This window comes from Vidua chalybeata, chromosome 1 (assembly GCF_026979565.1).
Source record: "Vidua chalybeata isolate OUT-0048 chromosome 1, bVidCha1 merged haplotype, whole genome shotgun sequence".
NCBI classification, from domain to species: domain Eukaryota; kingdom Metazoa; phylum Chordata; class Aves; order Passeriformes; family Viduidae; genus Vidua; species Vidua chalybeata.
This window is the reverse complement of record NC_071530.1, coordinates 109,363,427-109,389,066: the sequence shown is the minus strand read 5'-3', so window position 1 is coordinate 109,389,066 and position 25,640 is coordinate 109,363,427. Positions and strand designations below refer to the sequence as shown.

Genomic DNA, 25,640 nt, shown 5'->3' with positions numbered 1-25,640 from the left:
TGGCAGACGGGAGGGGACAGCAGAGCCGGGCTCCCGCGGAGTCGCGCCGCCACCTCCGCCGCCACTTCGCACTCGCTCCCTCGCCCGCCGTGGCAGCACCGACGGCGGCGGCTCCCCCCTTCCCGCCCAGCCCCGCGCACCATGGCCCCCGCATTCCCCCGCCTGGTCCTCGGCCTCCTGGTGAGTGAGGGAGAGAGCGAGCGGGATCACTGGGATGGGTGGGATTGAGTGGGTGGGCGCCGGGGGGAGCGCGGCGGAGCGCGCCGGCCGCTCACGCACCTGGCCGCGCCTTTCCTCCGCGGTGTTCCTGCTGCACCTCGGGTGCGCAGCGCGCAGGGGAGACATCCGAGCGGGTGATCTCTGCCTGGCTCTTGACTCCAAGTCGGGTTTCTCCTCGGCAGGGTCCTTGCGAGGGGCACAGAGCAGCGCGGAGGCTGCGCGGCCGCGGGGCGCACCTCGGGGGGCTTCGGCGCGGGCAGGAATCCAGCGGGATGCGCAGCTCGCGTTGTGACAGGTGGTCGGGTGGCTTTTGGAGCTTCCCGTGAGGTTACGCGACGGGCTCGAGTCGCTGCTGCTGCTGCTGGATATTCATAGGAAAAAATACCTCAGTTCATTTTATTTAAATCTCCCACTCTGCCTCTCCCCACCTGGTTCTCCTTTTTCCGTGGGAAGGATTGTGCCACAGTGTGGAGAGTGTTGAGCTCCTCTGAAAGAGTTAGTTGTGCTTGAAACGCTTTTCAGCGATTTCCTTTACATGCAGTTTATTTTATGTGTGCATAATTATCAGCTCCAGAAAGGCCTTTGGCGGGCATAGCAGGGTAGTTCTCGCTCACATTTTAATTTTTTAAAATTTATAGTAGATGAATAAAAGTGATTTGTTTTTTGTTCCCTAGCCCCTTTCCTCCCTGTTAACATTGCATTCACAAAAAGAGGGCAGATGGTCGGTTGAACCAGTGAAAGAAAAATACTTGGTAGTGTTGAAGTACTGAATTTATTATTTTAATATTAATTATATATGCACATTTTAATGATAATGTTACTATTTCAGACACTATGCCTGCCTTTGCAAGGATATTAAAGTAAAACCAAAAGAAATGCAAGCACCTTTACTCATACATCTAATTAAAAGAAAGGAAAAAATTCTTCTGTCAAGCAGAAAAAACCAAACAATACTCAAAGGAAAAAAATCCTGAAGTGTCTTCTTTGTGCAAAGTGAAAGGACATCACAACTTTTTTTTACCTGATGTTTCGTTATGTCTTGATGTCCATGAATAACTACCACTTGCTTTTGCTTAACTCCTCAGTAGTTTTTTGTGCTGACATCAGACTGGGCTTGGCATTACTATTTAAAAATTAGATGTCACATTGACTCTTAGAATATTTCAGAACAGTGTAAAAAGATGTTGTGATTTCAATAACTTAAAAATTAGTGCAGTGTTTTTCAGGAGAGAGTGTTGTATTAAGTGCCTGTTAATAAGGAAAGCCTACTAATACATAAGCAGAGATGTTTAAATTATTTGTATATATGCAATTTTTATATCTGTGTATATATATAGGGAACTATATGAAGAGCTTTTATGGAGCAGACACAGCATTTTTTTTTCTAAAGGGTCCTAATGTCTTTCAGAGTTTAAAGTATTTTTATTTAAATATTTTCTTAATAAACATCAGAAGTAATTTTCAGGATTTCCATTAGCTATTTACTTCTTTATACCTTTAATCCTAAAGGTATGTGCAAAATAAAAATGCTTTTCCTTTTTTGCTAGACTTTCATCCTGAAAGAGTAAATGCACATAAAAGAGTGGATAGATTTGTTTACATTTTTCTATGTCTTTGTTTAATTGTCTGTGTGATTTTTGGATTACAATTTTAAGCATAGAGATAGAAACTAGGCAAAAACACACACATATAATCTGAGATCAGGATTCACTTGCTCTGTGCTGAGGAAAATCTTTGTACCTCTATGCAATTCTTTTTAGAAAAAGGTCTGGTTATCTACTACTCATCTGAATTTTTAGGAGGACCCTATTTTGTAACTGGTTATATGGGAGTGGACTGCTGTGATACATGACATTTTATTTATGTCATATCTAATTGCTGAAGCTACGTTTAATTAGTTTGTTGAGAATGCACTTTTAAGATGCAAAGTGATACATAAGTGCAAGTGTCGTCATGTGGTTTTAATGAGACACTTGTCCCTTTCATGTTCAGCATCGCCACAATTCTACCAAACTGAGTGTTGATGCATTAAACCTTAATACTTAGAGACCTTGGATCTAAATTGGCCAGGAATGCTGTTAGAGGGAGCACACAGCAAAGGTGTATTTTATTATTTCTCTTCTGAAGCAGGAGTGCGGACAAAATCCTCTAGTCAAAGGGAACTCTTGCTATTAATGTCTGTGGTGCAGTGATTTTTAGAAAAAAACAAAACATGACCCATGGACAAATACAGGAGCAGTAGTTCACTTGTTTCACTTTGAAACTTTGTATGCTGTGCTGCACAGTACCTGAATTTTTAGGGAGGAGTTCTTTCTGTGCTGTTTCACTTGCTTGTCATAACAAACAAACAAACCAGCCAAAGTCGGCATCAGTGTCTAGTTCAAAATACCATGTAATTATGTGGGTTTTTTTCCTGATTTCTTCATTTGTTTTCTAGGTGCTGAGTTTGTGCTGTGAAGCTTGCAAGAAAGTAATTTTTCATGTTCCTTCTGAACTAGAGGCTGACACGTTAGTTGGCAGAGGTGAGAGAAACTGTGAAATTCCCAGCTTAACAACACAGCATTGCACCTTTGCTGGAGATGCTGTTAACAATGGAGGAGACTTTATTTTTAATGGAATGAATGGATGACTGGAGAGCCAGCTAAACAGCTGGATCAGCCTTTTTATGAAGGATACGCCCTGTGTTTGTTACGGATTTGAACACCAGCTCCATGCATCCATTTGACTTTTGCATAAAGAGCTATTGTCAGATTACAGGATTTAATTTAAAACTAAAATGGCAGAATTTAATATTTTCAAAATTTGGAGTCTAAGTCTTACTATATAAATAAATGCTTGATATTCCAAACTTCACCCATAACCCATGGTCATATGAAGAAGAGAATAAGTCTTTTGGACAAAGGAAATTATAAAAAAGGAAGACAAAACCTGCTTAACCAGGCACCAAGAGGCTGCTGCTTCTGTGTGAAACACGGGATGTGACTGCTCAGCAGTGCTGGGGCATTCCGAGCACACGAGGGGACGTGTTGCAGAGGTGTCCTGCATGCACATTCTGCTGGGAGAGTGCTCCTGTCTGACTGGACAGTCTGCCTCAGTTTAGGGCAGCTTACAGGTGACTGGGAGGAAAAAAGGACGACCAGAAAACATCCCACTCCTATTTTTTTCAGACTAGTCTTTCAAAGGCAGCTTTGAAAGGTGTGGCGTAGGAGGTGCTGAAGGATTCTGTGCTGCCTGAGACTGAATTTGAGAATTCAGAGGTGTCCTTTGTGAGTCCTGTGACAACAGAGAAGTGTGCTCCAAGTCTGCAGTCCTAATCCGTATTTCTGTAGAAAGAACAAATAAAGTGAACTGGTAGTTCATCACCATTGCTCAGAAAATCTAGCTTTATAGTGAAAATTCCTTGATCTTTTAAAATTTAAAACAAAGAAAGCTGCTAGAGCTGTGTGAGTTTTCATAGACTTTAACATTTCTCTATGTAAACAAACTTCATTTATATAAAAATTAAACTTCATGTTATTGCAGTGCTTTGAAAGAACTTGCATAACATGGAACTCTCAATTATTTTTCCCCCAAAACTTCTAACAAAACCATTATAGCTCAAAAGACATTATTTAAACATTTATGGAAAAATACTTTGCATTGATATAAGGACCATACCTTGACAGTGAAATTAGTCAGGATTTTCCTTTTGATCATAAGGGTTCTTTGTATCTTATTCCAGAGGTTTTAAAGAAAAAAATAAAACCCCACAAAACTATAACTAATGGACCATAGGGTTGGCTCATATAACCGTTAGAAACAGTATCTTCAGTCTGGTATTTTTGGAAATGCTGTGCTGTAATAGGCAGCAGTTTAAGACACATTTAAGTGAGGCAGTGATATTTTTTCAATACTGTATTTGCACTGTACAGATGAAAAAGGATAGGAGTCACTGTTGCAGGACCATAGAAAGTCTAGGAAATCTTAATTTGTGCATTTAAAGGACAGACTTAAGAGGAAGAAGAAATCACATTGTATTTAAAATTATGCTTCCCATCTGTTTTTGCAGTTTTGAAAATGGAGTGAAATATAGTTTATTGAAAATGTAATTTACATATACAGGCTGAAATTCTGAATCTTCTTGAATTTTGCAATCAGCTTTCATATAGCAGCGTCCCAGCCACTATGATACCATTGAAAGAGTATTAAAAAAATTTAATTTTGAGACCATGACACACCTCTTGTGCTCTGCAATGATCATTTGTTTGGAGTTTGATTCTCTGATTTTCATCCTGTTCAGGGTGTACAATCATTCTTTCTTAGGGCTTGGGTCATATCCTGATTTTGCTTTTTCTCCAGCTGTAGTGCTAAACTACTTGCTGATGAACCAAATTTACTGAAGTGCAAAAAATCTATTTTAGCCACAAGTGACAGCAAATACAATGAAAAATATCTGGGAAGTATGCTGAAATTACCTGTAAGGGATTCTATCACATGCGTATTAAAAAATTGCTAATTGTTTGTTCTAGAGTTAGTCTTTATCTCTCCCATCTGTCTGCCTCATAATTTAAAGGCCTTTGTCCTCCCAAGAGTATTAAATCACATAGTACCAGTCAGTGCTTTCCTCCTGAGGGCAAAACTTCCAAGAGGTAACATCTCCATTGGGCATTTGCATTAATTAATCGTCTTCACCGATATTGTAGGGCATGGAGCACGAGGCAAATGTAATAGCTACTGCTCCAGTAATGGGCATGTCTGCAATGTTTTTTGCATTTAAATATACATAATTTCATCTCTGATGCTTCAATAATTTTCCAGTGTAATAGTGTTTTGTTGAGCGATATCCATATAGCACCCATGTCATTTAGGAAGCAATAATGAACACAAGAGTGGAAATTAATGAAAACTTCATCAAATCTGAGTGCATAAGTGGGTTTTAAAATCAATATTGGTGTTGCTTAAATACTGAATGACAAGCTTTTGAAGACTCTATCTGTCAGTAAATACAATTTTTACTTGGGGCTTGTTTTTTTTTTTTTTTTTATGAAGGATATTGGTTTTTGCTGTTTGATTTATTGTTTGAATATTTTTTTACAGTTGATTTGAAAGAATGCCTTCAGTCTGCAGAGTTTATCAGTTCCAGTGATGGGAAATTCAAGGTTCTAGAGGATGGTTCTGTGTATACAACATCTGCTCTTTCTTTGTCTGCTGAGAAAAAGACTTTTACCATATTACTTAAGGACATTCAAGAACAAGTTCAAAAGAAAATACAGGTTGACTTGGTGCAAGAAGAAAAAAAGGTTAGGTTCTAATTTCAAGATATCTTACTTTTTTGAAATACTGTTTCACAGAGTACAGCTTCATACTAAGTATCTGTAGTTGAATTTTAGAATTCAAATAATCAGGCAAAGTACTGGTGTAGAGTGTATTTTTGTTTAGCAGTTGTTGATTACTGTGTTGCTTAGTCAGCAGATTTCCTTTCTCAAATGGGAGATGCTAGCTAGTAGCATAATCAGGAATGTCAGGAATCTTAAAAGCCATGTTTGAGGAATTAAAGCAGATCTTATTCATGCAAAGTATTACAAGAAATGAAAAAGCTTGGAATATTATCACAGATACCATCAGAAATGAAGACGTTGGAAAAACAAATTGTCAGTAGGAAGACTGGAATGGGAGGAAAAAGATGGAAATGCAGGATGGCAGTTAAGCAAAAATATATGCAGTTAAGAATATATGGATGTATTCTAATCTATCTTTCCATCTTCTCGACCCAGACACCGAATACCAGGCATGCTAGAGATACAGTTCTCAAGAGAACTAAAAGAAGGTGGGGCCCTATTCCGTCTGTCATGATAGAAAACTCACTGGGACCTTTCCCACTGCAAATACAGCAGGTACATTTTGTATGAACCTTAATTTTATGACCCATGCTAGTTCTGTGTGTGACTTCTATGATAAAGAAAATGACCTGTCTTGTATTCTCTACCAATGACATTCCTGCTATTATTCCTCTGTCTTGTTCTGTCCTGTTCACTGTGTATCTTGTGATCTTGTACCTGAAATAACTTGTGATCTTAGTTGTTGGAGTGAAATGGAATTGTGCAAAAGTTGAAAAAAGAAGAGAGAGATACTATCAAAGAGAGTTTGGCCTGGAAATCAGTTTATGTAATTAAAAGAAAAGCAACAGCAAACGACCCTCCACTAAACATTGCTTAGAAAAGGATTTTGTAAACACAGGCTGGGGTAAATTTTGCCTGCTTGTCTACATCCTTTCTGGAGCTCGAGGTGTGTACCTTCAGCCTTGAAGACTGAATATGGCTATGTTATTCAGAAAAGTAGTTAGTGGGAGAAAACAAGTTGGCGTGAAAGAGAAATGCAAGAACTAAAGTTATCATAGATCCATCTAGCCTTCACTAGATTACAGAGTGGCTGGTAGCAGATGTGTAGAGACAAGTGTAATGACAGAGTCTGTGAGAGCATTCTTCTACTAATCTTACCCTCCTAACTTCTGACATTCAGTAAATAAGGAAAGTATTTTGGGAGAAGTGTGTTTATGAATAGATAAGTCTAATGTTGCCTCCTTGGTGCTCGTAATGAGATGCAGATGCTATCTGAATTGGCATATCTCTGAACTGTATTTTATGTGGTCTTTATTCCTTCTTCCCTTCTGTCACTTTTTCTTTAGGTGCAAATCACATTCTCAGTAAATGCACTAAAACTAAAGTCTCTTGCACAGGTTCAGAAATAAGTCATCTGTATCTGAATATGCTTCATGTGTGAAGTATTCTAGAGAGATTAATTTTTTTCCCTTATACTGTCATCTCTTTAATTTGATAATTCTGAATATTTATGAGTTTGAATTAACTCCCCTTCTCATGTACACACATTATAAAGGAAGGCAGTCACATGTCAGGATGTTCTCCTATTCTGTGAACAGTAAATCAAGTTTGTTTTTTTTGTTTTAGGAGTTTTTGTTTGTGCTAAATATGATAATGAAAAGGGGGAAATGTATTGAGATTCTGTTGCTGTTTTTCCTGGGGCTTAAAAATGTCTTCTTATAGGTCCAGTCAGACACAGCTCAGAACTACACAATTTATTATTCTGCAAGTGGACCAGGAATTGATCAAGATCCAAAGGGTTTGTTTTACATAGAAAGAGAAACTGGAAATATCTTTGCTACTCGTGCGGTAGACCGTGAACAGTATCCAAGTTTTCAGGTACTGGCCTATGTTATGTAAATATAATTAAATATATATATTATTTTAAATCTCTCATGCATATATTTGACAGCTGCGTTGCAGGGGAAATGGTAGCAAACAAGATCTGGAATCACCTGTCTATTCTGAATAATATCCTTGGTGTTGAAGAGGTAAAATCAGTAGCAAATAAACAAATAGCTGGTCATCTAGATCTTGAGAGTAGTTTTGCTTTTCACTGCTTAATCTCTAATTGCAGCATAAATATAGTGAGCTATTGGATTTGCATCACTTCTAGGAAGAATTTTTTAGGGAAGGTTGAAAAGATCTGCAGAAAACAGAAATAATTGTAAACTCTAGACGACTATAGTTTTCTGAGTCTCTCGAGCTGTTCAGTTCTGTTAACAAGGTACGCTGCTCTCTCTGCTGGCTGAGAAGTGTAAGAAGGAAGATAGTAGAAGTAGCTTCTAAAACGTAATTTTCAGTACCTATTGCTGCATTTTATTAGGTTATGTTATAATGGGGCAAATAGTTTGGCTCTGGTTCTTGTTTTGTTCTAAATAACAATGTATACATCTACATTTTGATAGCTGAGGTGCCTTGTGAACGCCTGAAAAATAAGTGTTCAGGAAACTTGAAAAAAGTGATAGAGTTGGAGGAGGGGTCGGGGAGAAAGTGATTAAAGTATTTGTAGTGTGTGAGGAGTGGAAGGAGGAAAGATTGGAAAGCATTCAGAGGTTTTGTTCTGCTTTCACTCTAAGATAACAGTAACATCCCCTTCCATGTGCCTGAAGAGCCTGGTCTTGAGAAGGATGTGCTTGGCACGCTGTATTGAATTTCGTTTTATGGACTCCTCCATTGAACTAAAAGTTCTGCATGTTGCTTAAGCACTGAATTTTTCTTACAGATCATTTGCTTTGCAACCACTCCAGATGGTTATTCACCAGAAGTACCACTTGTGCATACAATCAGGATAGAGGATGACAATGATAATGCTCCATATTTTACACAAGACCTTTTTGAATTTTGTGTCCCTGAAAATTCCAGACCTGGTAAGAATTGTTTTAAATCATTGAACACACTTGCCACTTACTCAGCTTTGTTACATACCAGTATGACTAGGTGTGATCCTGCCTTTTAAGACATTTCAGTGGGATTTCCTGGGAGTATTATATTACAGCAAAGGCTGAATTTGCAAAGAGCAGCAGTAAATGATCAAGTAGCTCTTTTCACATGTTTAAAACAGAAATACCTTTTCAAATAATTTTTTACTATTTGCATATTTTTCTGGAACTAAAAATCGCTGTATTGTGTTCACAGGTGTTGTTGTTGGGAAAGTGACTGCAGAGGACAGAGATGAGCCTTATACTCTGCATACCACTTTGAAATACCGCATTGTGTCACAAACCCCACCGATTACCCCAGCGTTTTCTTTACATGGTGACACCGGTGTCATCTCTGTATTACTGCCACAGCTGGACAGAGAGGTGATCTTTCCTGCAGCATTCTCAGCTGTCATTTAGTGCACACCGATAGCTTAACACTGCTCTGCTCTGCCCTTGTGAGACCCCACCTGCAGGGCATCCAACTCTGGGCTCCTCAGCGCAGGAAGGACATGGTCCTGTTAGAGCAGGTCCAGAGGACCGATGTGAAGAAGCTCAAATCCAAAAGTTGGAGCACATCTTCTATGAAGACAGGCTGAGAGAGTTGGAGTTGTTCAGCTCAGAGAAGAGAAGACTCATTACAGCCTTTTAATTCTTAAAGGGGGCTTATAGGAAAGGATTTTTTTTTTTTTTTTGGCATGGACAGATAATGATAGGACAATGGGAAGTGGTTTTAAACTAAAAGAGGAGTTATTTAGGTTAGATGTTGGGAAGAAGTTCTTTACTCAGAGGTAGTGAGGCACTGGAGCAGGTTGCCCAGAGAGGTTGTGGATCCCACATTCCTGGAAGTGTTCTGGGCCAGGTTGTACAATGCCCTGAGCAAACTGATATAGGGGGTGGAAGCTCATGGGGGTGAAGTCCCATGGCATGGGCAGTTTGGAACTAGATGATCTTTAGAATCCCTTCCAACCCAAGCCTTTCTATAAAATTCTATAAAATGCTGGCATGGGGATCAACAGACATAGCTTCTTTTTCATTTTTTTGTCAATGTCTATAAGACTTCTTCTGAAACTTTTCAGAAACCTGTAATTAGTCCAGAGAGTTTCTGCATAGATTACCATATTCTAGCTAACCTTGGCAGAGAACTTCCTACTGCTGTTCAACCTATGGATTTTTCACTTTTTTACTGAACACTTTCTGTGTTCAGGAATCCCATGAACCATTGTTTCTTCCTAATTAAGCTTGATTTGAATGCTTCTTGTTTCTTCACAGAGAAGATGAACTGGTTTCGCTGGAAGTAGTCATCCTGTATTAACCAGAAATATCTCCAATAGTTGAAACCTAAACAGTAATATTCCATTTCTTAAAATTCATGTGCCACACATTTATTTTTATGAGCTAGCTTTCAAGCAAGTAAGATACAGGATTTTTTTTTAATAGAATGTCATGTGAGATAGTTTACACTAGGATAAAAATGACAGGTGTGTGTATGTCAAAATAATAATTCTAACATGAGACAGTAATTTTAGAAGACATTGCAACAGGTCCAGCTTTTCTGAAGATAAAAGGAGTTATATTATGGCATACTTGTGTTGTTTCATGGCTGGAAATCCATGTAAAACATCATGTTGCAAAACTTTGCACTTGCAGATACAGTGCTCAGCTTTTTTAGCACGAGAAAATTGCAGTGATTGTGAGCATCACTGTGACTCCTAAGGAAGCTGTCACAGTGACTACTTGAAGAAAGGAGGGATTGAAAAACTAATCCACTGTCTATCTTTTAAAGATAAATTTATGAAGTAGAACAGGAGATTTAATTCCTGCACCAGAGAAACCCAGTGCTATTTCCAGGCATTCAGAACTAGAGTCACTGTCTTTATTTACAAACTTTCTCTTTTTCTGCCTAATCCATCTATACTGTTGTGTGTTCCCTCCCCACTGCCCACATCTTTTTTTCCCCTGGTCCCCCTTTCCTTGGTTGTTCACATTACAGAAAAAAGCTTTCTGCTGTTCTGGTTCAAGTTAGGGATTTAAGTGGGCTGCTTCCTATTGGGGAGCCCCTTGGAACTGATAAGGATGCTGGCTCCTTCAGTGCCAGACCCTGGCAAATGACAGGCATTTCCTTAACCTGTATTGCCCAGACAGAGGCTGGTTGCAGCACAGTTTTCTTCATCCTCAGTGAAATAGGAGACATGCATTGAAACACTTCACCTGTTGACAACCTGAGGGAATTCTCTGTTGCTCCAAAGGGGAGACAAATAGCAGATGAAAGTGTGTCATCTGTATCTTCCAAAACTTCAGGTTCTGGAAAATAAGTTGACATTGTGAGAAGCTTTATTTGATACAGGATGTAGCATGCATGTTTACTAACAGATCCTGGCTGAACTCAGTACTGGTTAGCCACTGAAAATTATTTTGCTGCTTTTCCTTTTGATCTATAGGGCGAAAAGCCCCAAAGCCAATTGTCTGATTTTGTTGGAAAGCACTGAATTTAGAGCAGAGTTATGGAACAGAAATGAAATATTTAGTTCTACTCCTGTGTGTAACTATGCAATTAAAAAAGTGAGTATGACAAACTTCTGTATGCTTTTATTCTTCTTTTTAGCTTGTACCCAGTTACACTTTGTTAGTTGAAGTGAGAGATATGGCAGGTCAGCCTTTTGGTTTGTGCACTACAGGAACAGTTGTCATCAAAATTGAGGATACGAATGACAATGCACCATCCTTTAAACAGTTACAAGTAAGTCTGCATAAGTAAAATGTCTGTATAAAGGTTAGAAAAAGTATTTTCATCCCCTTTCTAATTTCCTGATGGACAGTCCCTCAAATATTAAGTCTAATGCCGATATAAATGTCTTCGCTTATTCCAGCCCTGAATATGATTCAGGGCAAAGAGTATGTCTCAACAACTGTGTATGCATCTCAAATACCACAGGAGATTTTGTAATATGAAATATATGAAAAAATAATTAATTACCTGTAAGGAATAGATGTAATTTACCCTTTCTGTTCACTACTGTAGAATATAATCAGTAATATTAATTGAGAATCACTCTTATCTGGTCTTCTTCAGCTTGTACAGAATAACACAGCTCTTGAAAAAAATAAAAAAATACAAAAAATCCTTTTATCTTTTGCCATCAAAGTAGAGATGTATTTAATCCTTCTTGGATTTTTGCAAGTTCTTGTTGGTTTATTTATATATACTTTTTTATTTACCCCAATGCCTTTTCTAATTCTCAGCTTGATCACGTTGAACGCAAATTACAATCTATAGCTGATGTAGCTGAGGGAAACTGTGCTAATTTACCTTTCCTGGAAGCAGAGTTCCAGAATTAATTATGTCAGTGATAATTTGAGTGTATGAAGAAGCTGAGATTTCAATTGTGCTGTCAGGAAAGGTTTATTGTTTGATTCAGGGTATAAGGGATGAATGGGGAAAATATGCTAATGCATGAAAACAAAATAAATCATTACAGCAGCCTGGTAAATTGACTCCTTAGGTTGAAGTAGTCTTATTTAAATACGGTGTTCTTCAGTCCTGCCTTGTGGAACAGTATTCTCTGATTTAAATTATTTTTTTTTTTGTTTTGGGTACTCCAAGTATGAAACACGAGTGGAAGAAAACAGAGTGAGTGTAGAAATACTGAGAGTCTCTGTTGTTGATCTTGATGAACCTGGTTCACCTGGCTCAGGAGCAGTATATGAAATTATACGAGGAAATGATGATCAGGCCTTTGAAATTACAACAGACAAAAACACAAACGAAGGAATACTGTGTGTTGTTAAGGTAAGTAAAAATTGAAGGGCTAGGGGAAAATTTATGGATTTTCAAGTTCTGTTTTTAAAACATAACACACAAACCTCATATTCCACACTGTTCCTCAATTTTGTGTGCTCAGAATCCAAAGAATTTGGTTTTGTATTTCAGAAGAGCTTGGTGCTTTGGCCTGATTCTACAGTTGGAGTTGTTTAGACTTAGGCATGTAACTGAGGAATGCTTCGTGGTTTTTAACAGAAATGAGAGAGTGGCAAAGCAGGGAAAGATTGAGCACCTTCTTCAGTCTTGTTCTCTCTGGGAGTTAAGTAGACTTCCGATTTCAGCATAAAGCTCTCCAGGTTTTATTTTGCAGTGTACTGAATTCAGGTTTACTTTTCTGGTGTGTAAGTCCATTTACATATAAGAATTTGTGTCAGTTTAGTTATTTGTTACAAATATTTTACAGATGTGAGGTAAAAGGTCCATTGCATCTGTACTCCAGCAGATCCCTTTGCCTCTTTTTCATTATCTTTTATAACTGCCATAAGTAACTTCTAAGGAGCAGAAAAGATTAGTATTAAAATTTGAACCTGTATATTGTAGAGATGCTAGTCATTTTTTAAATTAATATTGTTTATTATGGGGTTTTTGTTCCTAGTAATCATTAGAACTTTTTCTAAAGCTCTGTCCTGGTATATGAACATAGCTGAAATTTCTTACATTTATTGTAATGATGTAGTAGACTAGAGAATATTATGACTAGAATAATATTAGCTCTATTAAAGGCATAAAATGACTTCAGAGAATGTGTCTAAAGAAGAAATGGTAGTTACTTACTGTCAACTCCATAAATTCTCAGGTGGATTTATAGCTTCTAGAAAGAAGTGTGATTGACTATTGGTGAAAAGGAAATATATGTAAACTAAAATAATGGACTAAATATGGAAGAAGAAAATCCCCCACTAAATTTAATTGCTTTCTTTTCTTTCAGTAAATAATTTTCAGAATATTTATCCAAAATTTTGCAGTGGTACTGCTTGCTTGGGTATTTTTCAAGCACTTTTGTTTGACTAACTTAAAATTTTACATTAAAAAAAAAATCATGTCATTTTACTCTGTCTTGATGGCTTATTTGAGGACAGCTGGCTTCTTTTGTAAATAAATGTGGTACAGTTATAGCTGAAATAATTGCACGGTGAAAAAGAATGTTAAGTTTTGTATTGGTTTGAAGGGAAACAAACACTGCCTCACCTTTGTTACAGGGACTGGACTATGAAACTGCCAAGCAAAGGATCCTGGTGATTGGAGTCAACAATGAGGCACCCTACCTGCTGGCTCCCCATTCACAGCAACTTTCCCAGAGCACCTGCTCTGTAACCGTGCATGTCCTGGATGTGGATGAGGGACCGGTGTTTAAACCCTGTCTGTTGCGCTTAGATGTTAAAGAATGCGAAGATGTTGGGACAGCTATTGGGAGATTTGTAGCAGAAGATCCAGAAAGTGGAAATAGTGAGGGCATAAGGTATGAAACAACTTTATTTACAAGGTGTTTTTTGGAGTACAGCATGGGTGGGATACGGGAAGGGGGAAATAGTTGTTGAGGCTGTATGTACGTGTGTGCACCTGCACCCCTGTCAGTGTACATGTATCTAAATATGTGTGTGTGTACATACATGTGTGCTATGGTTGGGATCTTTAACAAGACAAATTCTTCTTCACAGATACCGGATACCACCTGGCCAGTGTAATTGGATCAACATAGATGACAAGTCAGGTGAAGTCAGAACTGTTAGGGTCTTGGACCGAGACATAGGAGAAATGAGACGAGGTCAATGCAATGTCACAGTCCTTGCAATAGACAGAAGTGAGTACTAAATGTTGTTGGATCTCCCTGTGCTGTGTAACAGATATTTATGTGCAAATATAGTGTGGGGACAACTGTAGTGGTGCAGACCAGTGGCCTACCTAGTACATTGTCTTGTCTTTGTAATAGCTCTGTCAAATGCTTAGGGAATGTTCTTTAGCAGGGAGAGCCTTTATAAATCAGGCACGATCTCAATGCTTTGAGGAGTTATCTGCCCCATTTAAAATCCTTTAGTAATTTTAAGTGGAGAGATTTTTCTCTGGAGTATATTTCTTCTATTTCTTGACAATTCTTTTTTAAGTGACAGCTCCTGGCAGTTGTGAGCTAGACAACAGAGAAAGCAGAGAGGACTTTTTGAAAATAAGTCATTGAACTTGCAGTAAAAAATTCTAACTCTGTCCAAATTTGCATTTTAAAGTCAAATGTAAATAATACAAATTTAAATTGTTTAGAACGCCTATTGTCTATGTAGTAAACGTGATGTAGGCATCTGCAATCAGCTATTTCTAGAAAAATAGTTAAAAAGTAGACTTGATGTAATTTCACTGGAATGCATATGACAAGCATTGACCATTTGTGTATTGGAAAAACTGTAATTGGAAGGAAGAGTTCATTAATTTCTTGCGTGTTGACTTTGGTGACATGGTATGTGCCACTGATGAATGCATGGTGACTTAAAGGGCAGAGGACAGAAAGAAGTGCCTTGTTCTCTTATATTTTTTGATCCCAGGAGAGGTGAAGATAGGGAAAGTGTAATTAATTTTCCCCTTACAGAAGTTAGAAGGCTGGACATACTCACTTTCTGCTATTGCCTCTGCTCGTCATAGTGTCCTTTAGTCCTGGTTAATGAGCTCTTACTGTTCTGTTAGGGTAGTATGTGTTCCCACACAGACACACACACTCAGCAAAATACAGTCTGCACATGCAGAATATGGAGATGTGGGAGCTGCTGATGCATCTGCAAAGAGAAGCAGCCAAGAAAGAGGTGTGAGAACTCCCCCCCTCTCTCTGGCTAAATCAGCAATTGCTTTCCACCTTACTTTTAAACACAAATATTACAGTTGATGATATTTAATTGTGAAAGTTTTGGACCAGAAATTAATGCGTGAATGTTAGAAGTAAGTGCTAAACCTAGTTATTTTTATCTCATAGATGGTAAAACAGGCACTGGAACAATTCAGGTTTGCATCGTGCCTGGCAACAAGAATTTCCCACGAATCACTCAAACAGACTATGTCATGTGCAGAGACAGAAAACCGATTTGCCTCACGGCACAGGATGGCGATGAGGCTCCTTACAGCGCACCCTTTGTGTATCGCATAACCGACCGAAGACTGGCTTCCATGTGGAAGTTAACTCCACACGACGGTATGTTAAAACTTCCTCCTCCTCACCCAGCTGCAGGCTGCCAGAGGAGGCTTTGCTGTCTCTCACTTAGGTGTTCTGCAAGAATAGATTGGAGGAATCTCTGTTTGGAATTGGTGTAGTCAGAGGAGCTACTTCGGTCAGTGGAGCTCACTGATGGTCTCTAGTAGTACCTCTAGTTCCCCTCCAGTGAGAAGGGACCCACAGAGAACTTGACAGTGTTGGCATCCCAAAGGCAAGGAAGAAAGATCTGTCTCTTAAAGCATAAATAAGAATCTGTCCCTAGCATCCTTGGGTCAGCAATCAGCTTCTGTCTCAAATTATGACATAAGAAGATCAGGAGAAAGAACAAAATCTGATGTAATGCATTGCATCAACACCTGGAAAACTAACTATAGATTCATAATTCATAAGGAATTTAAGAATGAAATGCCTAGTATTCCAAAGAGAAGTAAAAGTTTTCTTAGTCTGTTATTATAGTGGAGGACTGGGAAACTGAAACTTTACCTAAAATTGATTATAGGCTGACAAAACAAAAAAAGTTCTGGAAATTTTTATGTTATTACTGCTGGTACCCAGCACACTTTTTGTAAAGCTGACCTTTACAGTAGATAAACAATTTATTAGCAAAGGAATCACTGTTTCCTGAAATTTATTGATATAAAAAGTTATAGCTGATGGTGGTTTCCCGGTGGTTGTAAGATGATGGCAGCAAGAGCAGCACATACATTTGCTGCTGTGGTGACATGAATTAGTTGCAAAGGATATGATTCTGTACGATTTCATCAAATATTCACTAAGAAAGGCAAAAGACAGAAAAGTCTGAAAGCAAAGACATCTAAGAACTTCAAGTATTTTATCAGGCTAATTGAAAACTGCATTTTGGATGATTCACATTGTTTCATATAGTTCATCCATTATGTAGATCAGTGTCAGTCTTGTACATTTCTTTACAAATTATTTCTTTTGCCCCTCAAAGAATATTAATTAATCATTGCCTCTGAACAGGGCAGCAGATTCAATGGATTTTTTCCCCACTGGAAATAGTCATTCTCCCTGAATATAGCAATGTAACTAAAGAGTAGAAGAGGTATAAATTAAGTTTGTAATTAATTATTCCAATCACACTACCAAAAACCTTTTTAATAAATGTCAGTTTAGTTGATGATCTTCTACTACTAAGCCCAAGTGGTGTCATTTCCTATAATGAACTAAATCAACTTCAGAGTTTCAAATGGTGTTTTCAGAAGGTTATATAAGGTATACTTTGTCAGTTCTAACATTTAAAAGGTGCTGAAAGTACAAATCCATTCAAGATCTAGTTTTGTATCAACACATTTAATCTAACTTGAAGCTAATTACTGTGGATCTGGTAGCAGTATAGCTGTAACAGAAGGGAAAATTATGATTATGGTCACATTTGTGACGACTGAGTTCCAAGCATCATTGACCCTAGATCTGGTTTTGTCTTTTTTTTACAGATAATTCTTGGTATCTTTCACCAAAGAGTGATACTCCGTATGGAATTTATGAAATTCCTGTAAGTGTGATTGATAATGGAGGAAAGAGAGGAGAGAACGTAGTAAGAGTTAATCTCTGTGATTGTGTAACTCCAACTGAATGCGACGGCAGAACTCGTCAGCTTTCTGGTGGAAATGTTACCCTTGGCCTCTGGGCCATCCTTGCAATGATCTTAGGATCTTTATTATTGCTGCGTAAGTACATTTTTTTTTAAAACTTAAATTCACTTTATTATAAAATTAGCTGAGACAACCAGATTCAAACTTGATTCAAACATTTTTTATTTTGGCTGTTATATATCCGTCATCGGTGATTTAATGTACCTGCTCTGTTTAGATCCTTATCACAGGTTTCCTGCTCTCATATTGTGTTGTAGTTACTGTGTGTGGATTTCTGTTTATTTGTTTAAGGATATGTTTTGTGAGATGTTCTGTATGTTCATGTAAGTGAGGCCAAAAATACTGTATTTAGCACTTGAACCGAAAGACTTCAAAATAGCTTGTCAGTTCTAGAAACATTTCTGTTTCTAGGAATGCTGAAATCATTTTCCCAGAGTATTTTGTGAGTTCTGTTGTGTTGTGGATTAAAACATGGAGTATCTGAGACACTGGATTTCACAAGGGATTTTACAAGAGCCCATATAATCATGAAACCACTGAATATACTGAGTTGAAAGGGACCCATCAGGATCATTGCATCGAAATCCTTGGCCTCACACAGCACATCAAGAATCACACCACGTGTCTGAGAACATTGTCCAAACACTTCTTGAACTCTGTCAGGCTTGGTGCTCTGACCACTTCCCTCCAGAGCCTGTTCCAGTGCCCAACCACCCTCTGGATGAAAAATCTTTTCCTGATATCCAACTTAAACCTCCCCAAACTGAGCTTAATGCCATTTCCTTGTCACTGGTGATGAGAGTGAAGAGATCAGTGTCTGCCCCTGAGCTTCCCTTGAGGAAATTGTAGACTGCAATAAGGTCTCCCCCCAGTTTCCTCCATGCTGAACAGATCAAATGACTTCAGCACCTCCTCATACAGCTTTCTCTGAAGGCTCTTTACCATCTTCATGGCCTTTCTTTGGACACTCTTTAATAGCTTAAAATCTTCCTTATAATGTGGCATCCAAAACTGCGCACAGGTGAGGCCACTCCAGTGCAGAGCAGAGCAGGACAGTCCCCTCCCTTGCCTGGCTGGTGATGCTGTGCCTGATGCACTGCAGGACAGGGTTGGCCCTTCTGGCTGCCAGGGCACTGCTGACTGATATTCAATTTGCCATGGACCAGGACCCCCAGGTCCATTTCTGCAGCTCTGTTCTCTAGCATCTCTTTCCCCCATCTACACACACATCCAGGGTTGCCCCATCTGAAGTGCAGAAACATTAAAGGACAAGTTGAATAGTTCACAGCAAACCAAAACCGTGAATAGATGTTGTGCTATTGGAGCTGCCCAAACCTTAACAGATTCTGAGAAGACTAATATTGCTGTTAACCAGTGAGACAATGACAATGATATATAAAAGCAAAATCAAGTTTTTTTTTTTTTGTTTTTTTTTTTTTTTAATAAAATCAAACAATCTGACTAATAACATCCTTAAAAACCACAGAGGACATGCTGAAGTAGCTAGTATTTCAGAATTTGGTTTTTGTTTTTTTTTTTTTCCTTCTTTCTTATCCATTTTCTCTGATAATAGTAAAACTGTCTTGCTCCTGTTGAATCTCAGCTAGCTGTTCTTACTTAAGTAGCTGGAACACTGGGACCTGGACATGTTTTGAAGGCTAGCTAGATCAATGTTTTACTCAGTGGGGCAGGTACCAAAAATTTGGGATATATCCTGAAGGTGGAATTTTCAGGTGTGGGAATATGAAGTAGGAGAGCTGTGTGAAACATCACCTACCTCTTTTTCACTGCCTCTTGACTGCATCACTTACAAACAGGTCCTTTATTTTACTGTGGATAGGTTTTATCCTGTGCATCCTCTGCTCAGTGCTGTCATGGATGTCTTCTTCCCATCTGTCAGCATCAGGAAGCAACCTGCTAGAATCATTGATGCAGATCTCTCTGACAGCTGATGCTACAGAAGCTAAATTAGCTTGAAAGTGGCTCTTGGCCAATTTTCACAGAAGTTTATATGTTCAGAGATCAAATTTCTCAGTGGGCAGTTAGGCAGAACTCTTCCTTGTGGGCTTTATTTTTAAGCTAACAATTTGAAAAGTGCAGAAAACAGAATGTTTCTCTGAATGAAAGGTTTAGTCATTTGTTTAGGAAAGGCATTAGTTAATCATGAGTCTATTATTCAAAGTCATTTCTAGGTGAGTTTCTGACAACAAAAAGTGGTATTACTAGGAATAAAATGAATACAAGGGATTAAATAAGATTGTTCTATAGCATAATCCTGGAAGTCCTCTAGGGTTCTGCTGACCTTTCCTGTGAAGCAGAAGTTTCTGGTATTGGGACATTTAGCTTGCCTATTAGTGCCTTATGATATAATTTGACATTTGCATATTCAGACATGAAAAATATCTCCTGTACAACCTAATTGTAGGCATAAGACACAATTTTTCACCTGGGTTTGGACTAAATTTTTCATTAATGTGAAATTGTGTAAGTCACAGTGCTTTCATAAAGGATGTTGACATTTCTTTTGGAAAAGCCAGATGTGTTTTAGAAGAATGAAATAATTCAATAACGCAGTGTTGTGATTACTCTCTATACCATTTGGGAAAAAAAAAAAAGAATATATAAAGCTTTAAGTATGGGCATTTTTGGAAATGAATTTCTTTTTAAACCATTCTTGATGCTTAGGCCCTTAAAATTCATTACCCAACATAAGTAGATACCATTGTGAGGTAAAACTTATAATATTATTTCTTTTTCCATAGTAATCCTGATCACAATTTGTGGCTGCTGTGGCGCTGGGGTAATGCACAGGCAGGTGACTGATGATTGTGCCAATCACAATTTAATCATTTCAAACACAGAAGCTCCAGGAGAAGAAGTGATGGTAAGCTGTCTGTTTGTTTCAACATAGAAACTTGCAATTGAGATGCCCATAACATTGCAGTTTGAGAACAGGACCACCTGTCAGTAAGTGATTTAATAAAGGAAAAAAGCAAACAACGAAGGGATCATTAGATGTACTTTGCTATTTAACAAGAATTTGAAAATTATTACTTTAGGCAGAGGTGATAGTACTATATACATTTAAACATACCTTACAGTCATTAGGTTGGCTACTTGTAATTCTTCCAGATTTTAAAGATTTGGTTGGAAGCTTCAGGTGAACATTTTAATAACATTTCCAGTCATTTTTAACAATGAGATTAGAATTAAATTAATTATTTTGCCTATGTTGAAAATATGTTAATGGCAAAACATTCTTTTTCCTTGGAGAAGGGTTTTTATATTTAGCAGATAGCTGTGTAAATTGCAGATGCAATTTGAGCCCTTCCCCTGAAAAATGACCTCAAATGCAGTTGATTTTATGAACAGGTTCATGTTGATGAAATTTTTCTTGCTTTTGGCATCTAAGCTTCTTTCAGTCTACCATGAACATTGTTCAGTCTGGGACTGCATTCATGCAGAATAACTTAGCTCTTTAGACTACCTCTTTTCTGTCATCCTCCACCCCCTGACATTGTCTTCCCCAAGAAGAGGAGATGAGTTTAAAAATAATATTTCATGTTGGAAACCAAGAAATCGTTATGGTGGCATGAGTAAAATTTCTTGTTGCCCAGGAAGAATAATGTAGTGCCATTATAAACTGAAATATGGATTGTACACATATATACACTTCCATTTTTACATATCATATAATATCATCATATCATATATCGCAGATATCCTCTCTTCTTCTTGTCTTAGTATCCTTTCCCAAGATTATTTACTGATCTTAAGACACTAAGGATAGCCTTTTGTTCAAAATATCACAGTGCCAAGAAAGAGCCTTCTCAAATTTCAGTTGTGACAGTTTCTGATTGCCGTTTCTTCTTTTTGAATTAAAAAGGAAAAAGAAATTAGGAGAAAACAAGATGTCCTCACTACTGCTTTTTTGTTTTGTTTTGTTTGTTTAGGATCACAATATAATTCCTCTACAAAATACATGTGATCAAGGAGGGTATGGAGTAAAGACAGGAGAGCAGCAAACATTTGAAATGGTAAAAGGAAGGGGGAATACCTTGGAATCAGTCAAGGGAGGTGGACATCAGACTTTGGGATCAGTTAAAGAAGGAGGAGGACAGACTGTGATGGATACTTGTAGATACTCCTACTCAGAGTGGCATAATTTCACACATCCTCGTTTAGGTGAAGTAAGTATTCTGAAAGAGATTTTCTTTGAAGTGTAGGTTATGGTCAATATATACAGGCCTTTCAAGGAAGATGTGTAAGTGTGCTAGAAAGGTGGCTTTTTGGTTCTGGTTTCTTTTCATTTTTCCTCTCCTTTGATCCTCTGCATCCCCTTTGGAATATTGCTCTATCAAGGAGTACTCCTTGACATATTTCAGGCATAAGTGTAAATTACTTTCTTCTCTTGGCTTAAGCTATAGGCAGTGTGCTGTTTTTAATTTTGAATAATTACTGGAACTTTTGCTCGTTTTTCTGAGGATGTCTCTTTGCTTTTAGTCTAATTGCTTGATTCGTGCTAATTTAAACCTCATACTTAGCAATGGTGCGGGAATGAATGTACAGCATTAAAAATATAGTCCATTTCTTGGAGATCAAAAAACTCACTACTTGTCTAACTAGTTATGTATAAATTAGTCTTTTAATTTTCAGTAAATTTTAGTTGCTTGACAGGTTAATTAAACAGGTTTTTCCTCTTTTATTGTTACATATGTAATTAGTCGAAATTATTTCTTTATTAAATACTTATATTTTGTAGTCATAATGATATAGACCAATCATGTGCATTTTTTGTATGTAGGAATCCATTAGAGGACACACTGTGATTAAAAATAATTGAATGAAAGGTAAATCAAAAAGAAATTTTTTTTTTGCAATATGTTTAGGATAACAATTTAAGAAAATGATAAGATCTGTTCTGTTCCTATCCAGAAGGTGCACCTATGCAGACAGGATGAAGAACAGAAGCATTCTGAAGATTATCTCCTTTCATATAACTATGAAGGAAAAGGATCCTTGGCTGGCTCTGTAGGCTGCTGCAGTGATCAGCATGAAGAAGAGGCACTTGACTTCTTAGATCAGTTGGAACCCAAGTTTAGGACATTAGCAGAAACATGCATCAAAAGATAAATGTGCCTTTCACAGTGCTGAAAAAAACCTGTAAATAAGTGGCTGTCGTACTTTTGTGATATTAGGTACTTTGGAATTGAGAGGGGTAGACGTTTATCAAAATTAAGATAGACTGGTGAGAGTGTAAATAACTCTTGCTTTAAATTTACATTTTCTTACACTGGACACATTCTATCAGAACAAAAGGACTCAAAATATTTTAGGTTAATGTAGTAATGCTAGTTTCTACTTAGATTTTGTTTTGTGTTCTTTGTGATTGTTCACAATGCAAATCTCGGTGTTCTTTTAGTTAATTATACAGCTTCAAAATTTTATTGTATTCGGCTTAGGAGAGGAAAGCTTTATAACTCACTGTTTCTTTGTTTTCTTTTAATTTTTGTAGAAATGAAGCAAATCATATTGTTGGTGGATATCAAATACCTTGTTAACTTATATGAGCTGAGATACAAAATATTTTTTCATTTTGGACGTAAAAATACTTATGAATATATTAGAAAACTTTACATTTTGATTGAAAATTAAATATATATATATATATATATATTGTATATATGTAAAATAATATTCAAAAATATATTTTTCTCCTAATGGGTTACCACCCATCAAACTTGCTATCCTAAGGGATTTATGGCATCACCACATAGGGTATCAGCATTGTATGCGAGGATGTATTTTTCTTTTAAGGATATAAGAGATCAAAAAAAAAAATCATGCAATAGAGGAAACTATCATATTTCAAATGAATGCAATTCAAATCTCATGTTTACTTCACACAAGTTTGTACCTCAGTTTCTTGTGAGTTTTGACATAGTATCATTGCAGAAATGATGACCATTGCCGAGAGTTTTGTCCAGTGTAGCTACCACTGCCTTTTCTACTTGCCCTGCTATGGACTTCATTAAACTCTTTCTTTTTGGAAGTAGAGCTTGATAGAAGATATGGTTCAAATGGATTGATAACACTGCGTTAATAATGTGTTTTTGAGATACATTATTATTGACATGCAGAATTACAGTGGGAGAAACCATCTGTTTTGAGTGTAATTTTGGGTAGTTGTAGAGGTCAGCGTTTACGCACATCTCTGGCAGAAACCATCTGAATCCCATTTGTTACTGTACTAGATTAAGCATACATATACACTATATATATATATATACACACACACAAAAGTCTGAAATACCTTTGGCAGTTGACAGTAGTGGGACTTGAATGCTGCCATAAGCAGCAGGTGGAATTCCGCCTCTGCTTCCCAGGTTTTAAGTGTTCTTTTAATGTTTGCACTCCTGGTTAAGTAATCTGTCTTCTGCACTCTGGGAATTCTCTTGTGCCTTAAAAGAACATCTCGGTGCCTATGAGAAACTTGTGCAATTACTTATTTCTCGGTGCCTATGAGAAACTTGTGCAATTACTTATTTCTGTAGCTATAAAATCTTTTAGGATTTGCTCTGTAAACATACGCTTTACAGATATTTTTTAAAAAATTACTATAACTAATGATCTGTAATAGGAATAATTGCTAAGAACCAAGAGTCATGCTGCTCTAAATTTCAGTCACTGCAGACTTCCAGTGGTTGCAGTTCATTCCATAAGAATTACAGTGAAAACCCATAACAGTATAGAAACTTAGCAACATTATAAAATAGTACTTTTAAAACTTTATGTTTTACACTGTAAATGGGCTTCAGAATATTTTGGGTAAGAACTAGCTATGGTTAAGAACTTCATAGACTAATGTTAAATATATTTTACTGTATCATTTGAAAGTGGTAATGTATTCATCCTGAAGTAAATACACTGCCAGTGGCAAGAATGACAGTCATCAGCAGCAAAATACTAGATGAGAAGCAAGGTGTTACAAACTTGCTTCTTTTAAAAAATGTGTGCTAACACTTCTCTTCTGAACACTGCTCATCTTTATCACTGACATAAACAAAATTTTCTGTACATGGATGGTTAGATCTGTGACTGATACAAGTCAGAATTTCTCTGCTGATGCCAGTGGAGCTGTGCTGACTTTATGTCAGGTGAAGATCTTTCCCCTAGTGATTTTCTTGCTGCTTTGTCTTGCATTTTATGCTATAGTTATTAGCTATACACTTTTTAAGGTAATAGTAATATCTTCCTCTCCCTCTCATAATGTTTGGTGGTGTTTTTGTTTGTTTGTATTTTAAATTATATGAAAAATCCTGTGGTTCAGAAGGACCTAGGATAAATAATGACTGCACTCTTTTGAAAATTACTTAGAGGGTGGTGTAGAGAAACCCCTGTGAATGTGGTTTCTTTCCTCATGAAATACAGTAGTAGTACTTTTCTAAAAGAATAGACCAAATTTGTATGAGCTTAAATTGAATCAGTGTTGGCTGTTTTAAGCAGATGGTTGCCAACTTACCATCATAGAGTTAAAATAATACATTATTTAAATCAAAATAATACTTTTCTCATCTAATTTACCTTAAAAATGTTTTATTTGGTTTTGGTTATTTTTTTTTTACATTTCAGAAAACACAGCTAATTACTTTTTTTTCCATTTTTAAACAAACTAGAAACAAACTAGTAGAATCACTTCTATTCCTTCGTCTCTTTTAAAAACTAAAATTCTGAGTTGAATGAGCTATTTCTGTAAAACCAAGGCTAGAAGTGAGATGCTTAAAAAAAAGAACTGCAAAATATTATTTTCATTATATCTTCTAATTATGTGAATGGAAACTTTGTACAAAGCATTAAAGTTTACAGATACCAAGTACCAGGTAACATTTGTGTAAATCTTATAAACGGAATATTTCAAAATGTATAATTCACTTGTTGTTATTGTCTTGAATCGCCTTAAAAATTGTGAAGATTTCTTCCCTGCAGCTAGGTAATCTGCAACCTACCTAGCTGTGTCAAAATTACCTTAACATCATATTTTTAGGTATATTTTGTACAACAGTGAGTAATAAATTTTTTGCAAAATAAAAGAATATTCTATAAAAACTCTTTATTTCTTGTACGTGAATCCGTTTATGAAGATAAGTATGCCTATTTCTGAAGGGAATTTTTAAATTTTAATGCAGTGCTCTTGTGCTACTATAGTGCTGTAATACAAGTAGTAGTTGTCCTTGAAGCATGAGCTGAGGAGGGTTCTATCTGGAGTTTATACTTGGCAAATTCAGGATATTAAGAGTACAAAGCATTACTCTGTCATCTTGCTGATAATTTGTAAAAAATACACAGTGCCTGCTTTGCAAAGCGCATAAAAACCATTTGAAAAGCAGTAGCAGCAGATAACCCAAATTTTAATATGCTTGGCATGTAAAGCTACAGAGTATCAGTATAGTGGGGGTTATGATATTATGATCAGGAGACAAGTGGAATGTAAGTTTGGTTATCCAGCTTCAAGGA

At 37.2% G+C, this 25,640-nt stretch overlaps 1 protein-coding gene across 2 annotated transcripts; it reads left to right on the top strand.

The window, feature by feature from the left end:
* Positions 1–25,237, top strand: DSC1 (desmocollin 1). 2 transcript variants are annotated; one of them, XM_053959697.1, is made up of 17 exons: positions 1–180; positions 2,657–2,741; positions 5,296–5,498; positions 5,973–6,092; positions 7,260–7,415; positions 8,302–8,446; positions 8,715–8,881; positions 11,103–11,237; positions 12,102–12,287; positions 13,520–13,779; positions 13,979–14,121; positions 15,274–15,489; positions 16,968–17,201; positions 19,889–20,010; positions 21,080–21,316; positions 21,931–21,976; positions 22,062–22,145. In XM_053959697.1, exons 1-16 carry the CDS (start codon positions 142–144, stop codon positions 21,967–21,969), a joined length of 2,487 nt encoding a protein of 828 aa, XP_053815672.1. In that variant the 5' UTR covers positions 1–141; the 3' UTR covers positions 21,970–21,976; positions 22,062–22,145. The 2 variants fall into 2 exon arrangements, with proteins under 2 accessions (XP_053815672.1, XP_053815662.1); XM_053959687.1 differs by lacking the exon at positions 21,931–21,976 and having other exon boundaries at positions 2–180; positions 22,062–25,237.
* The last annotated feature ends 403 nt before the right edge of the window (positions 25,238–25,640 follow it).

Excerpts from the sequence above, each read along its gene's own strand:
- DSC1 (XM_053959687.1), top strand. The coding sequence starts at position 142 with ATGGCCCCCGCATTCCCCCGCCTGGTCCTCGGCCTCCTG. Across the intron at positions 7,416-8,301 it reads AACAGTATCCAAGTTTTCAG|ATCATTTGCTTTGCAACCAC; the intron begins GTACTGGCCTAT and ends TTTTTCTTACAG. Across the intron at positions 14,122-15,273 it reads AGTCCTTGCAATAGACAGAA|ATGGTAAAACAGGCACTGGA; the intron begins GTGAGTACTAAA and ends TTTATCTCATAG.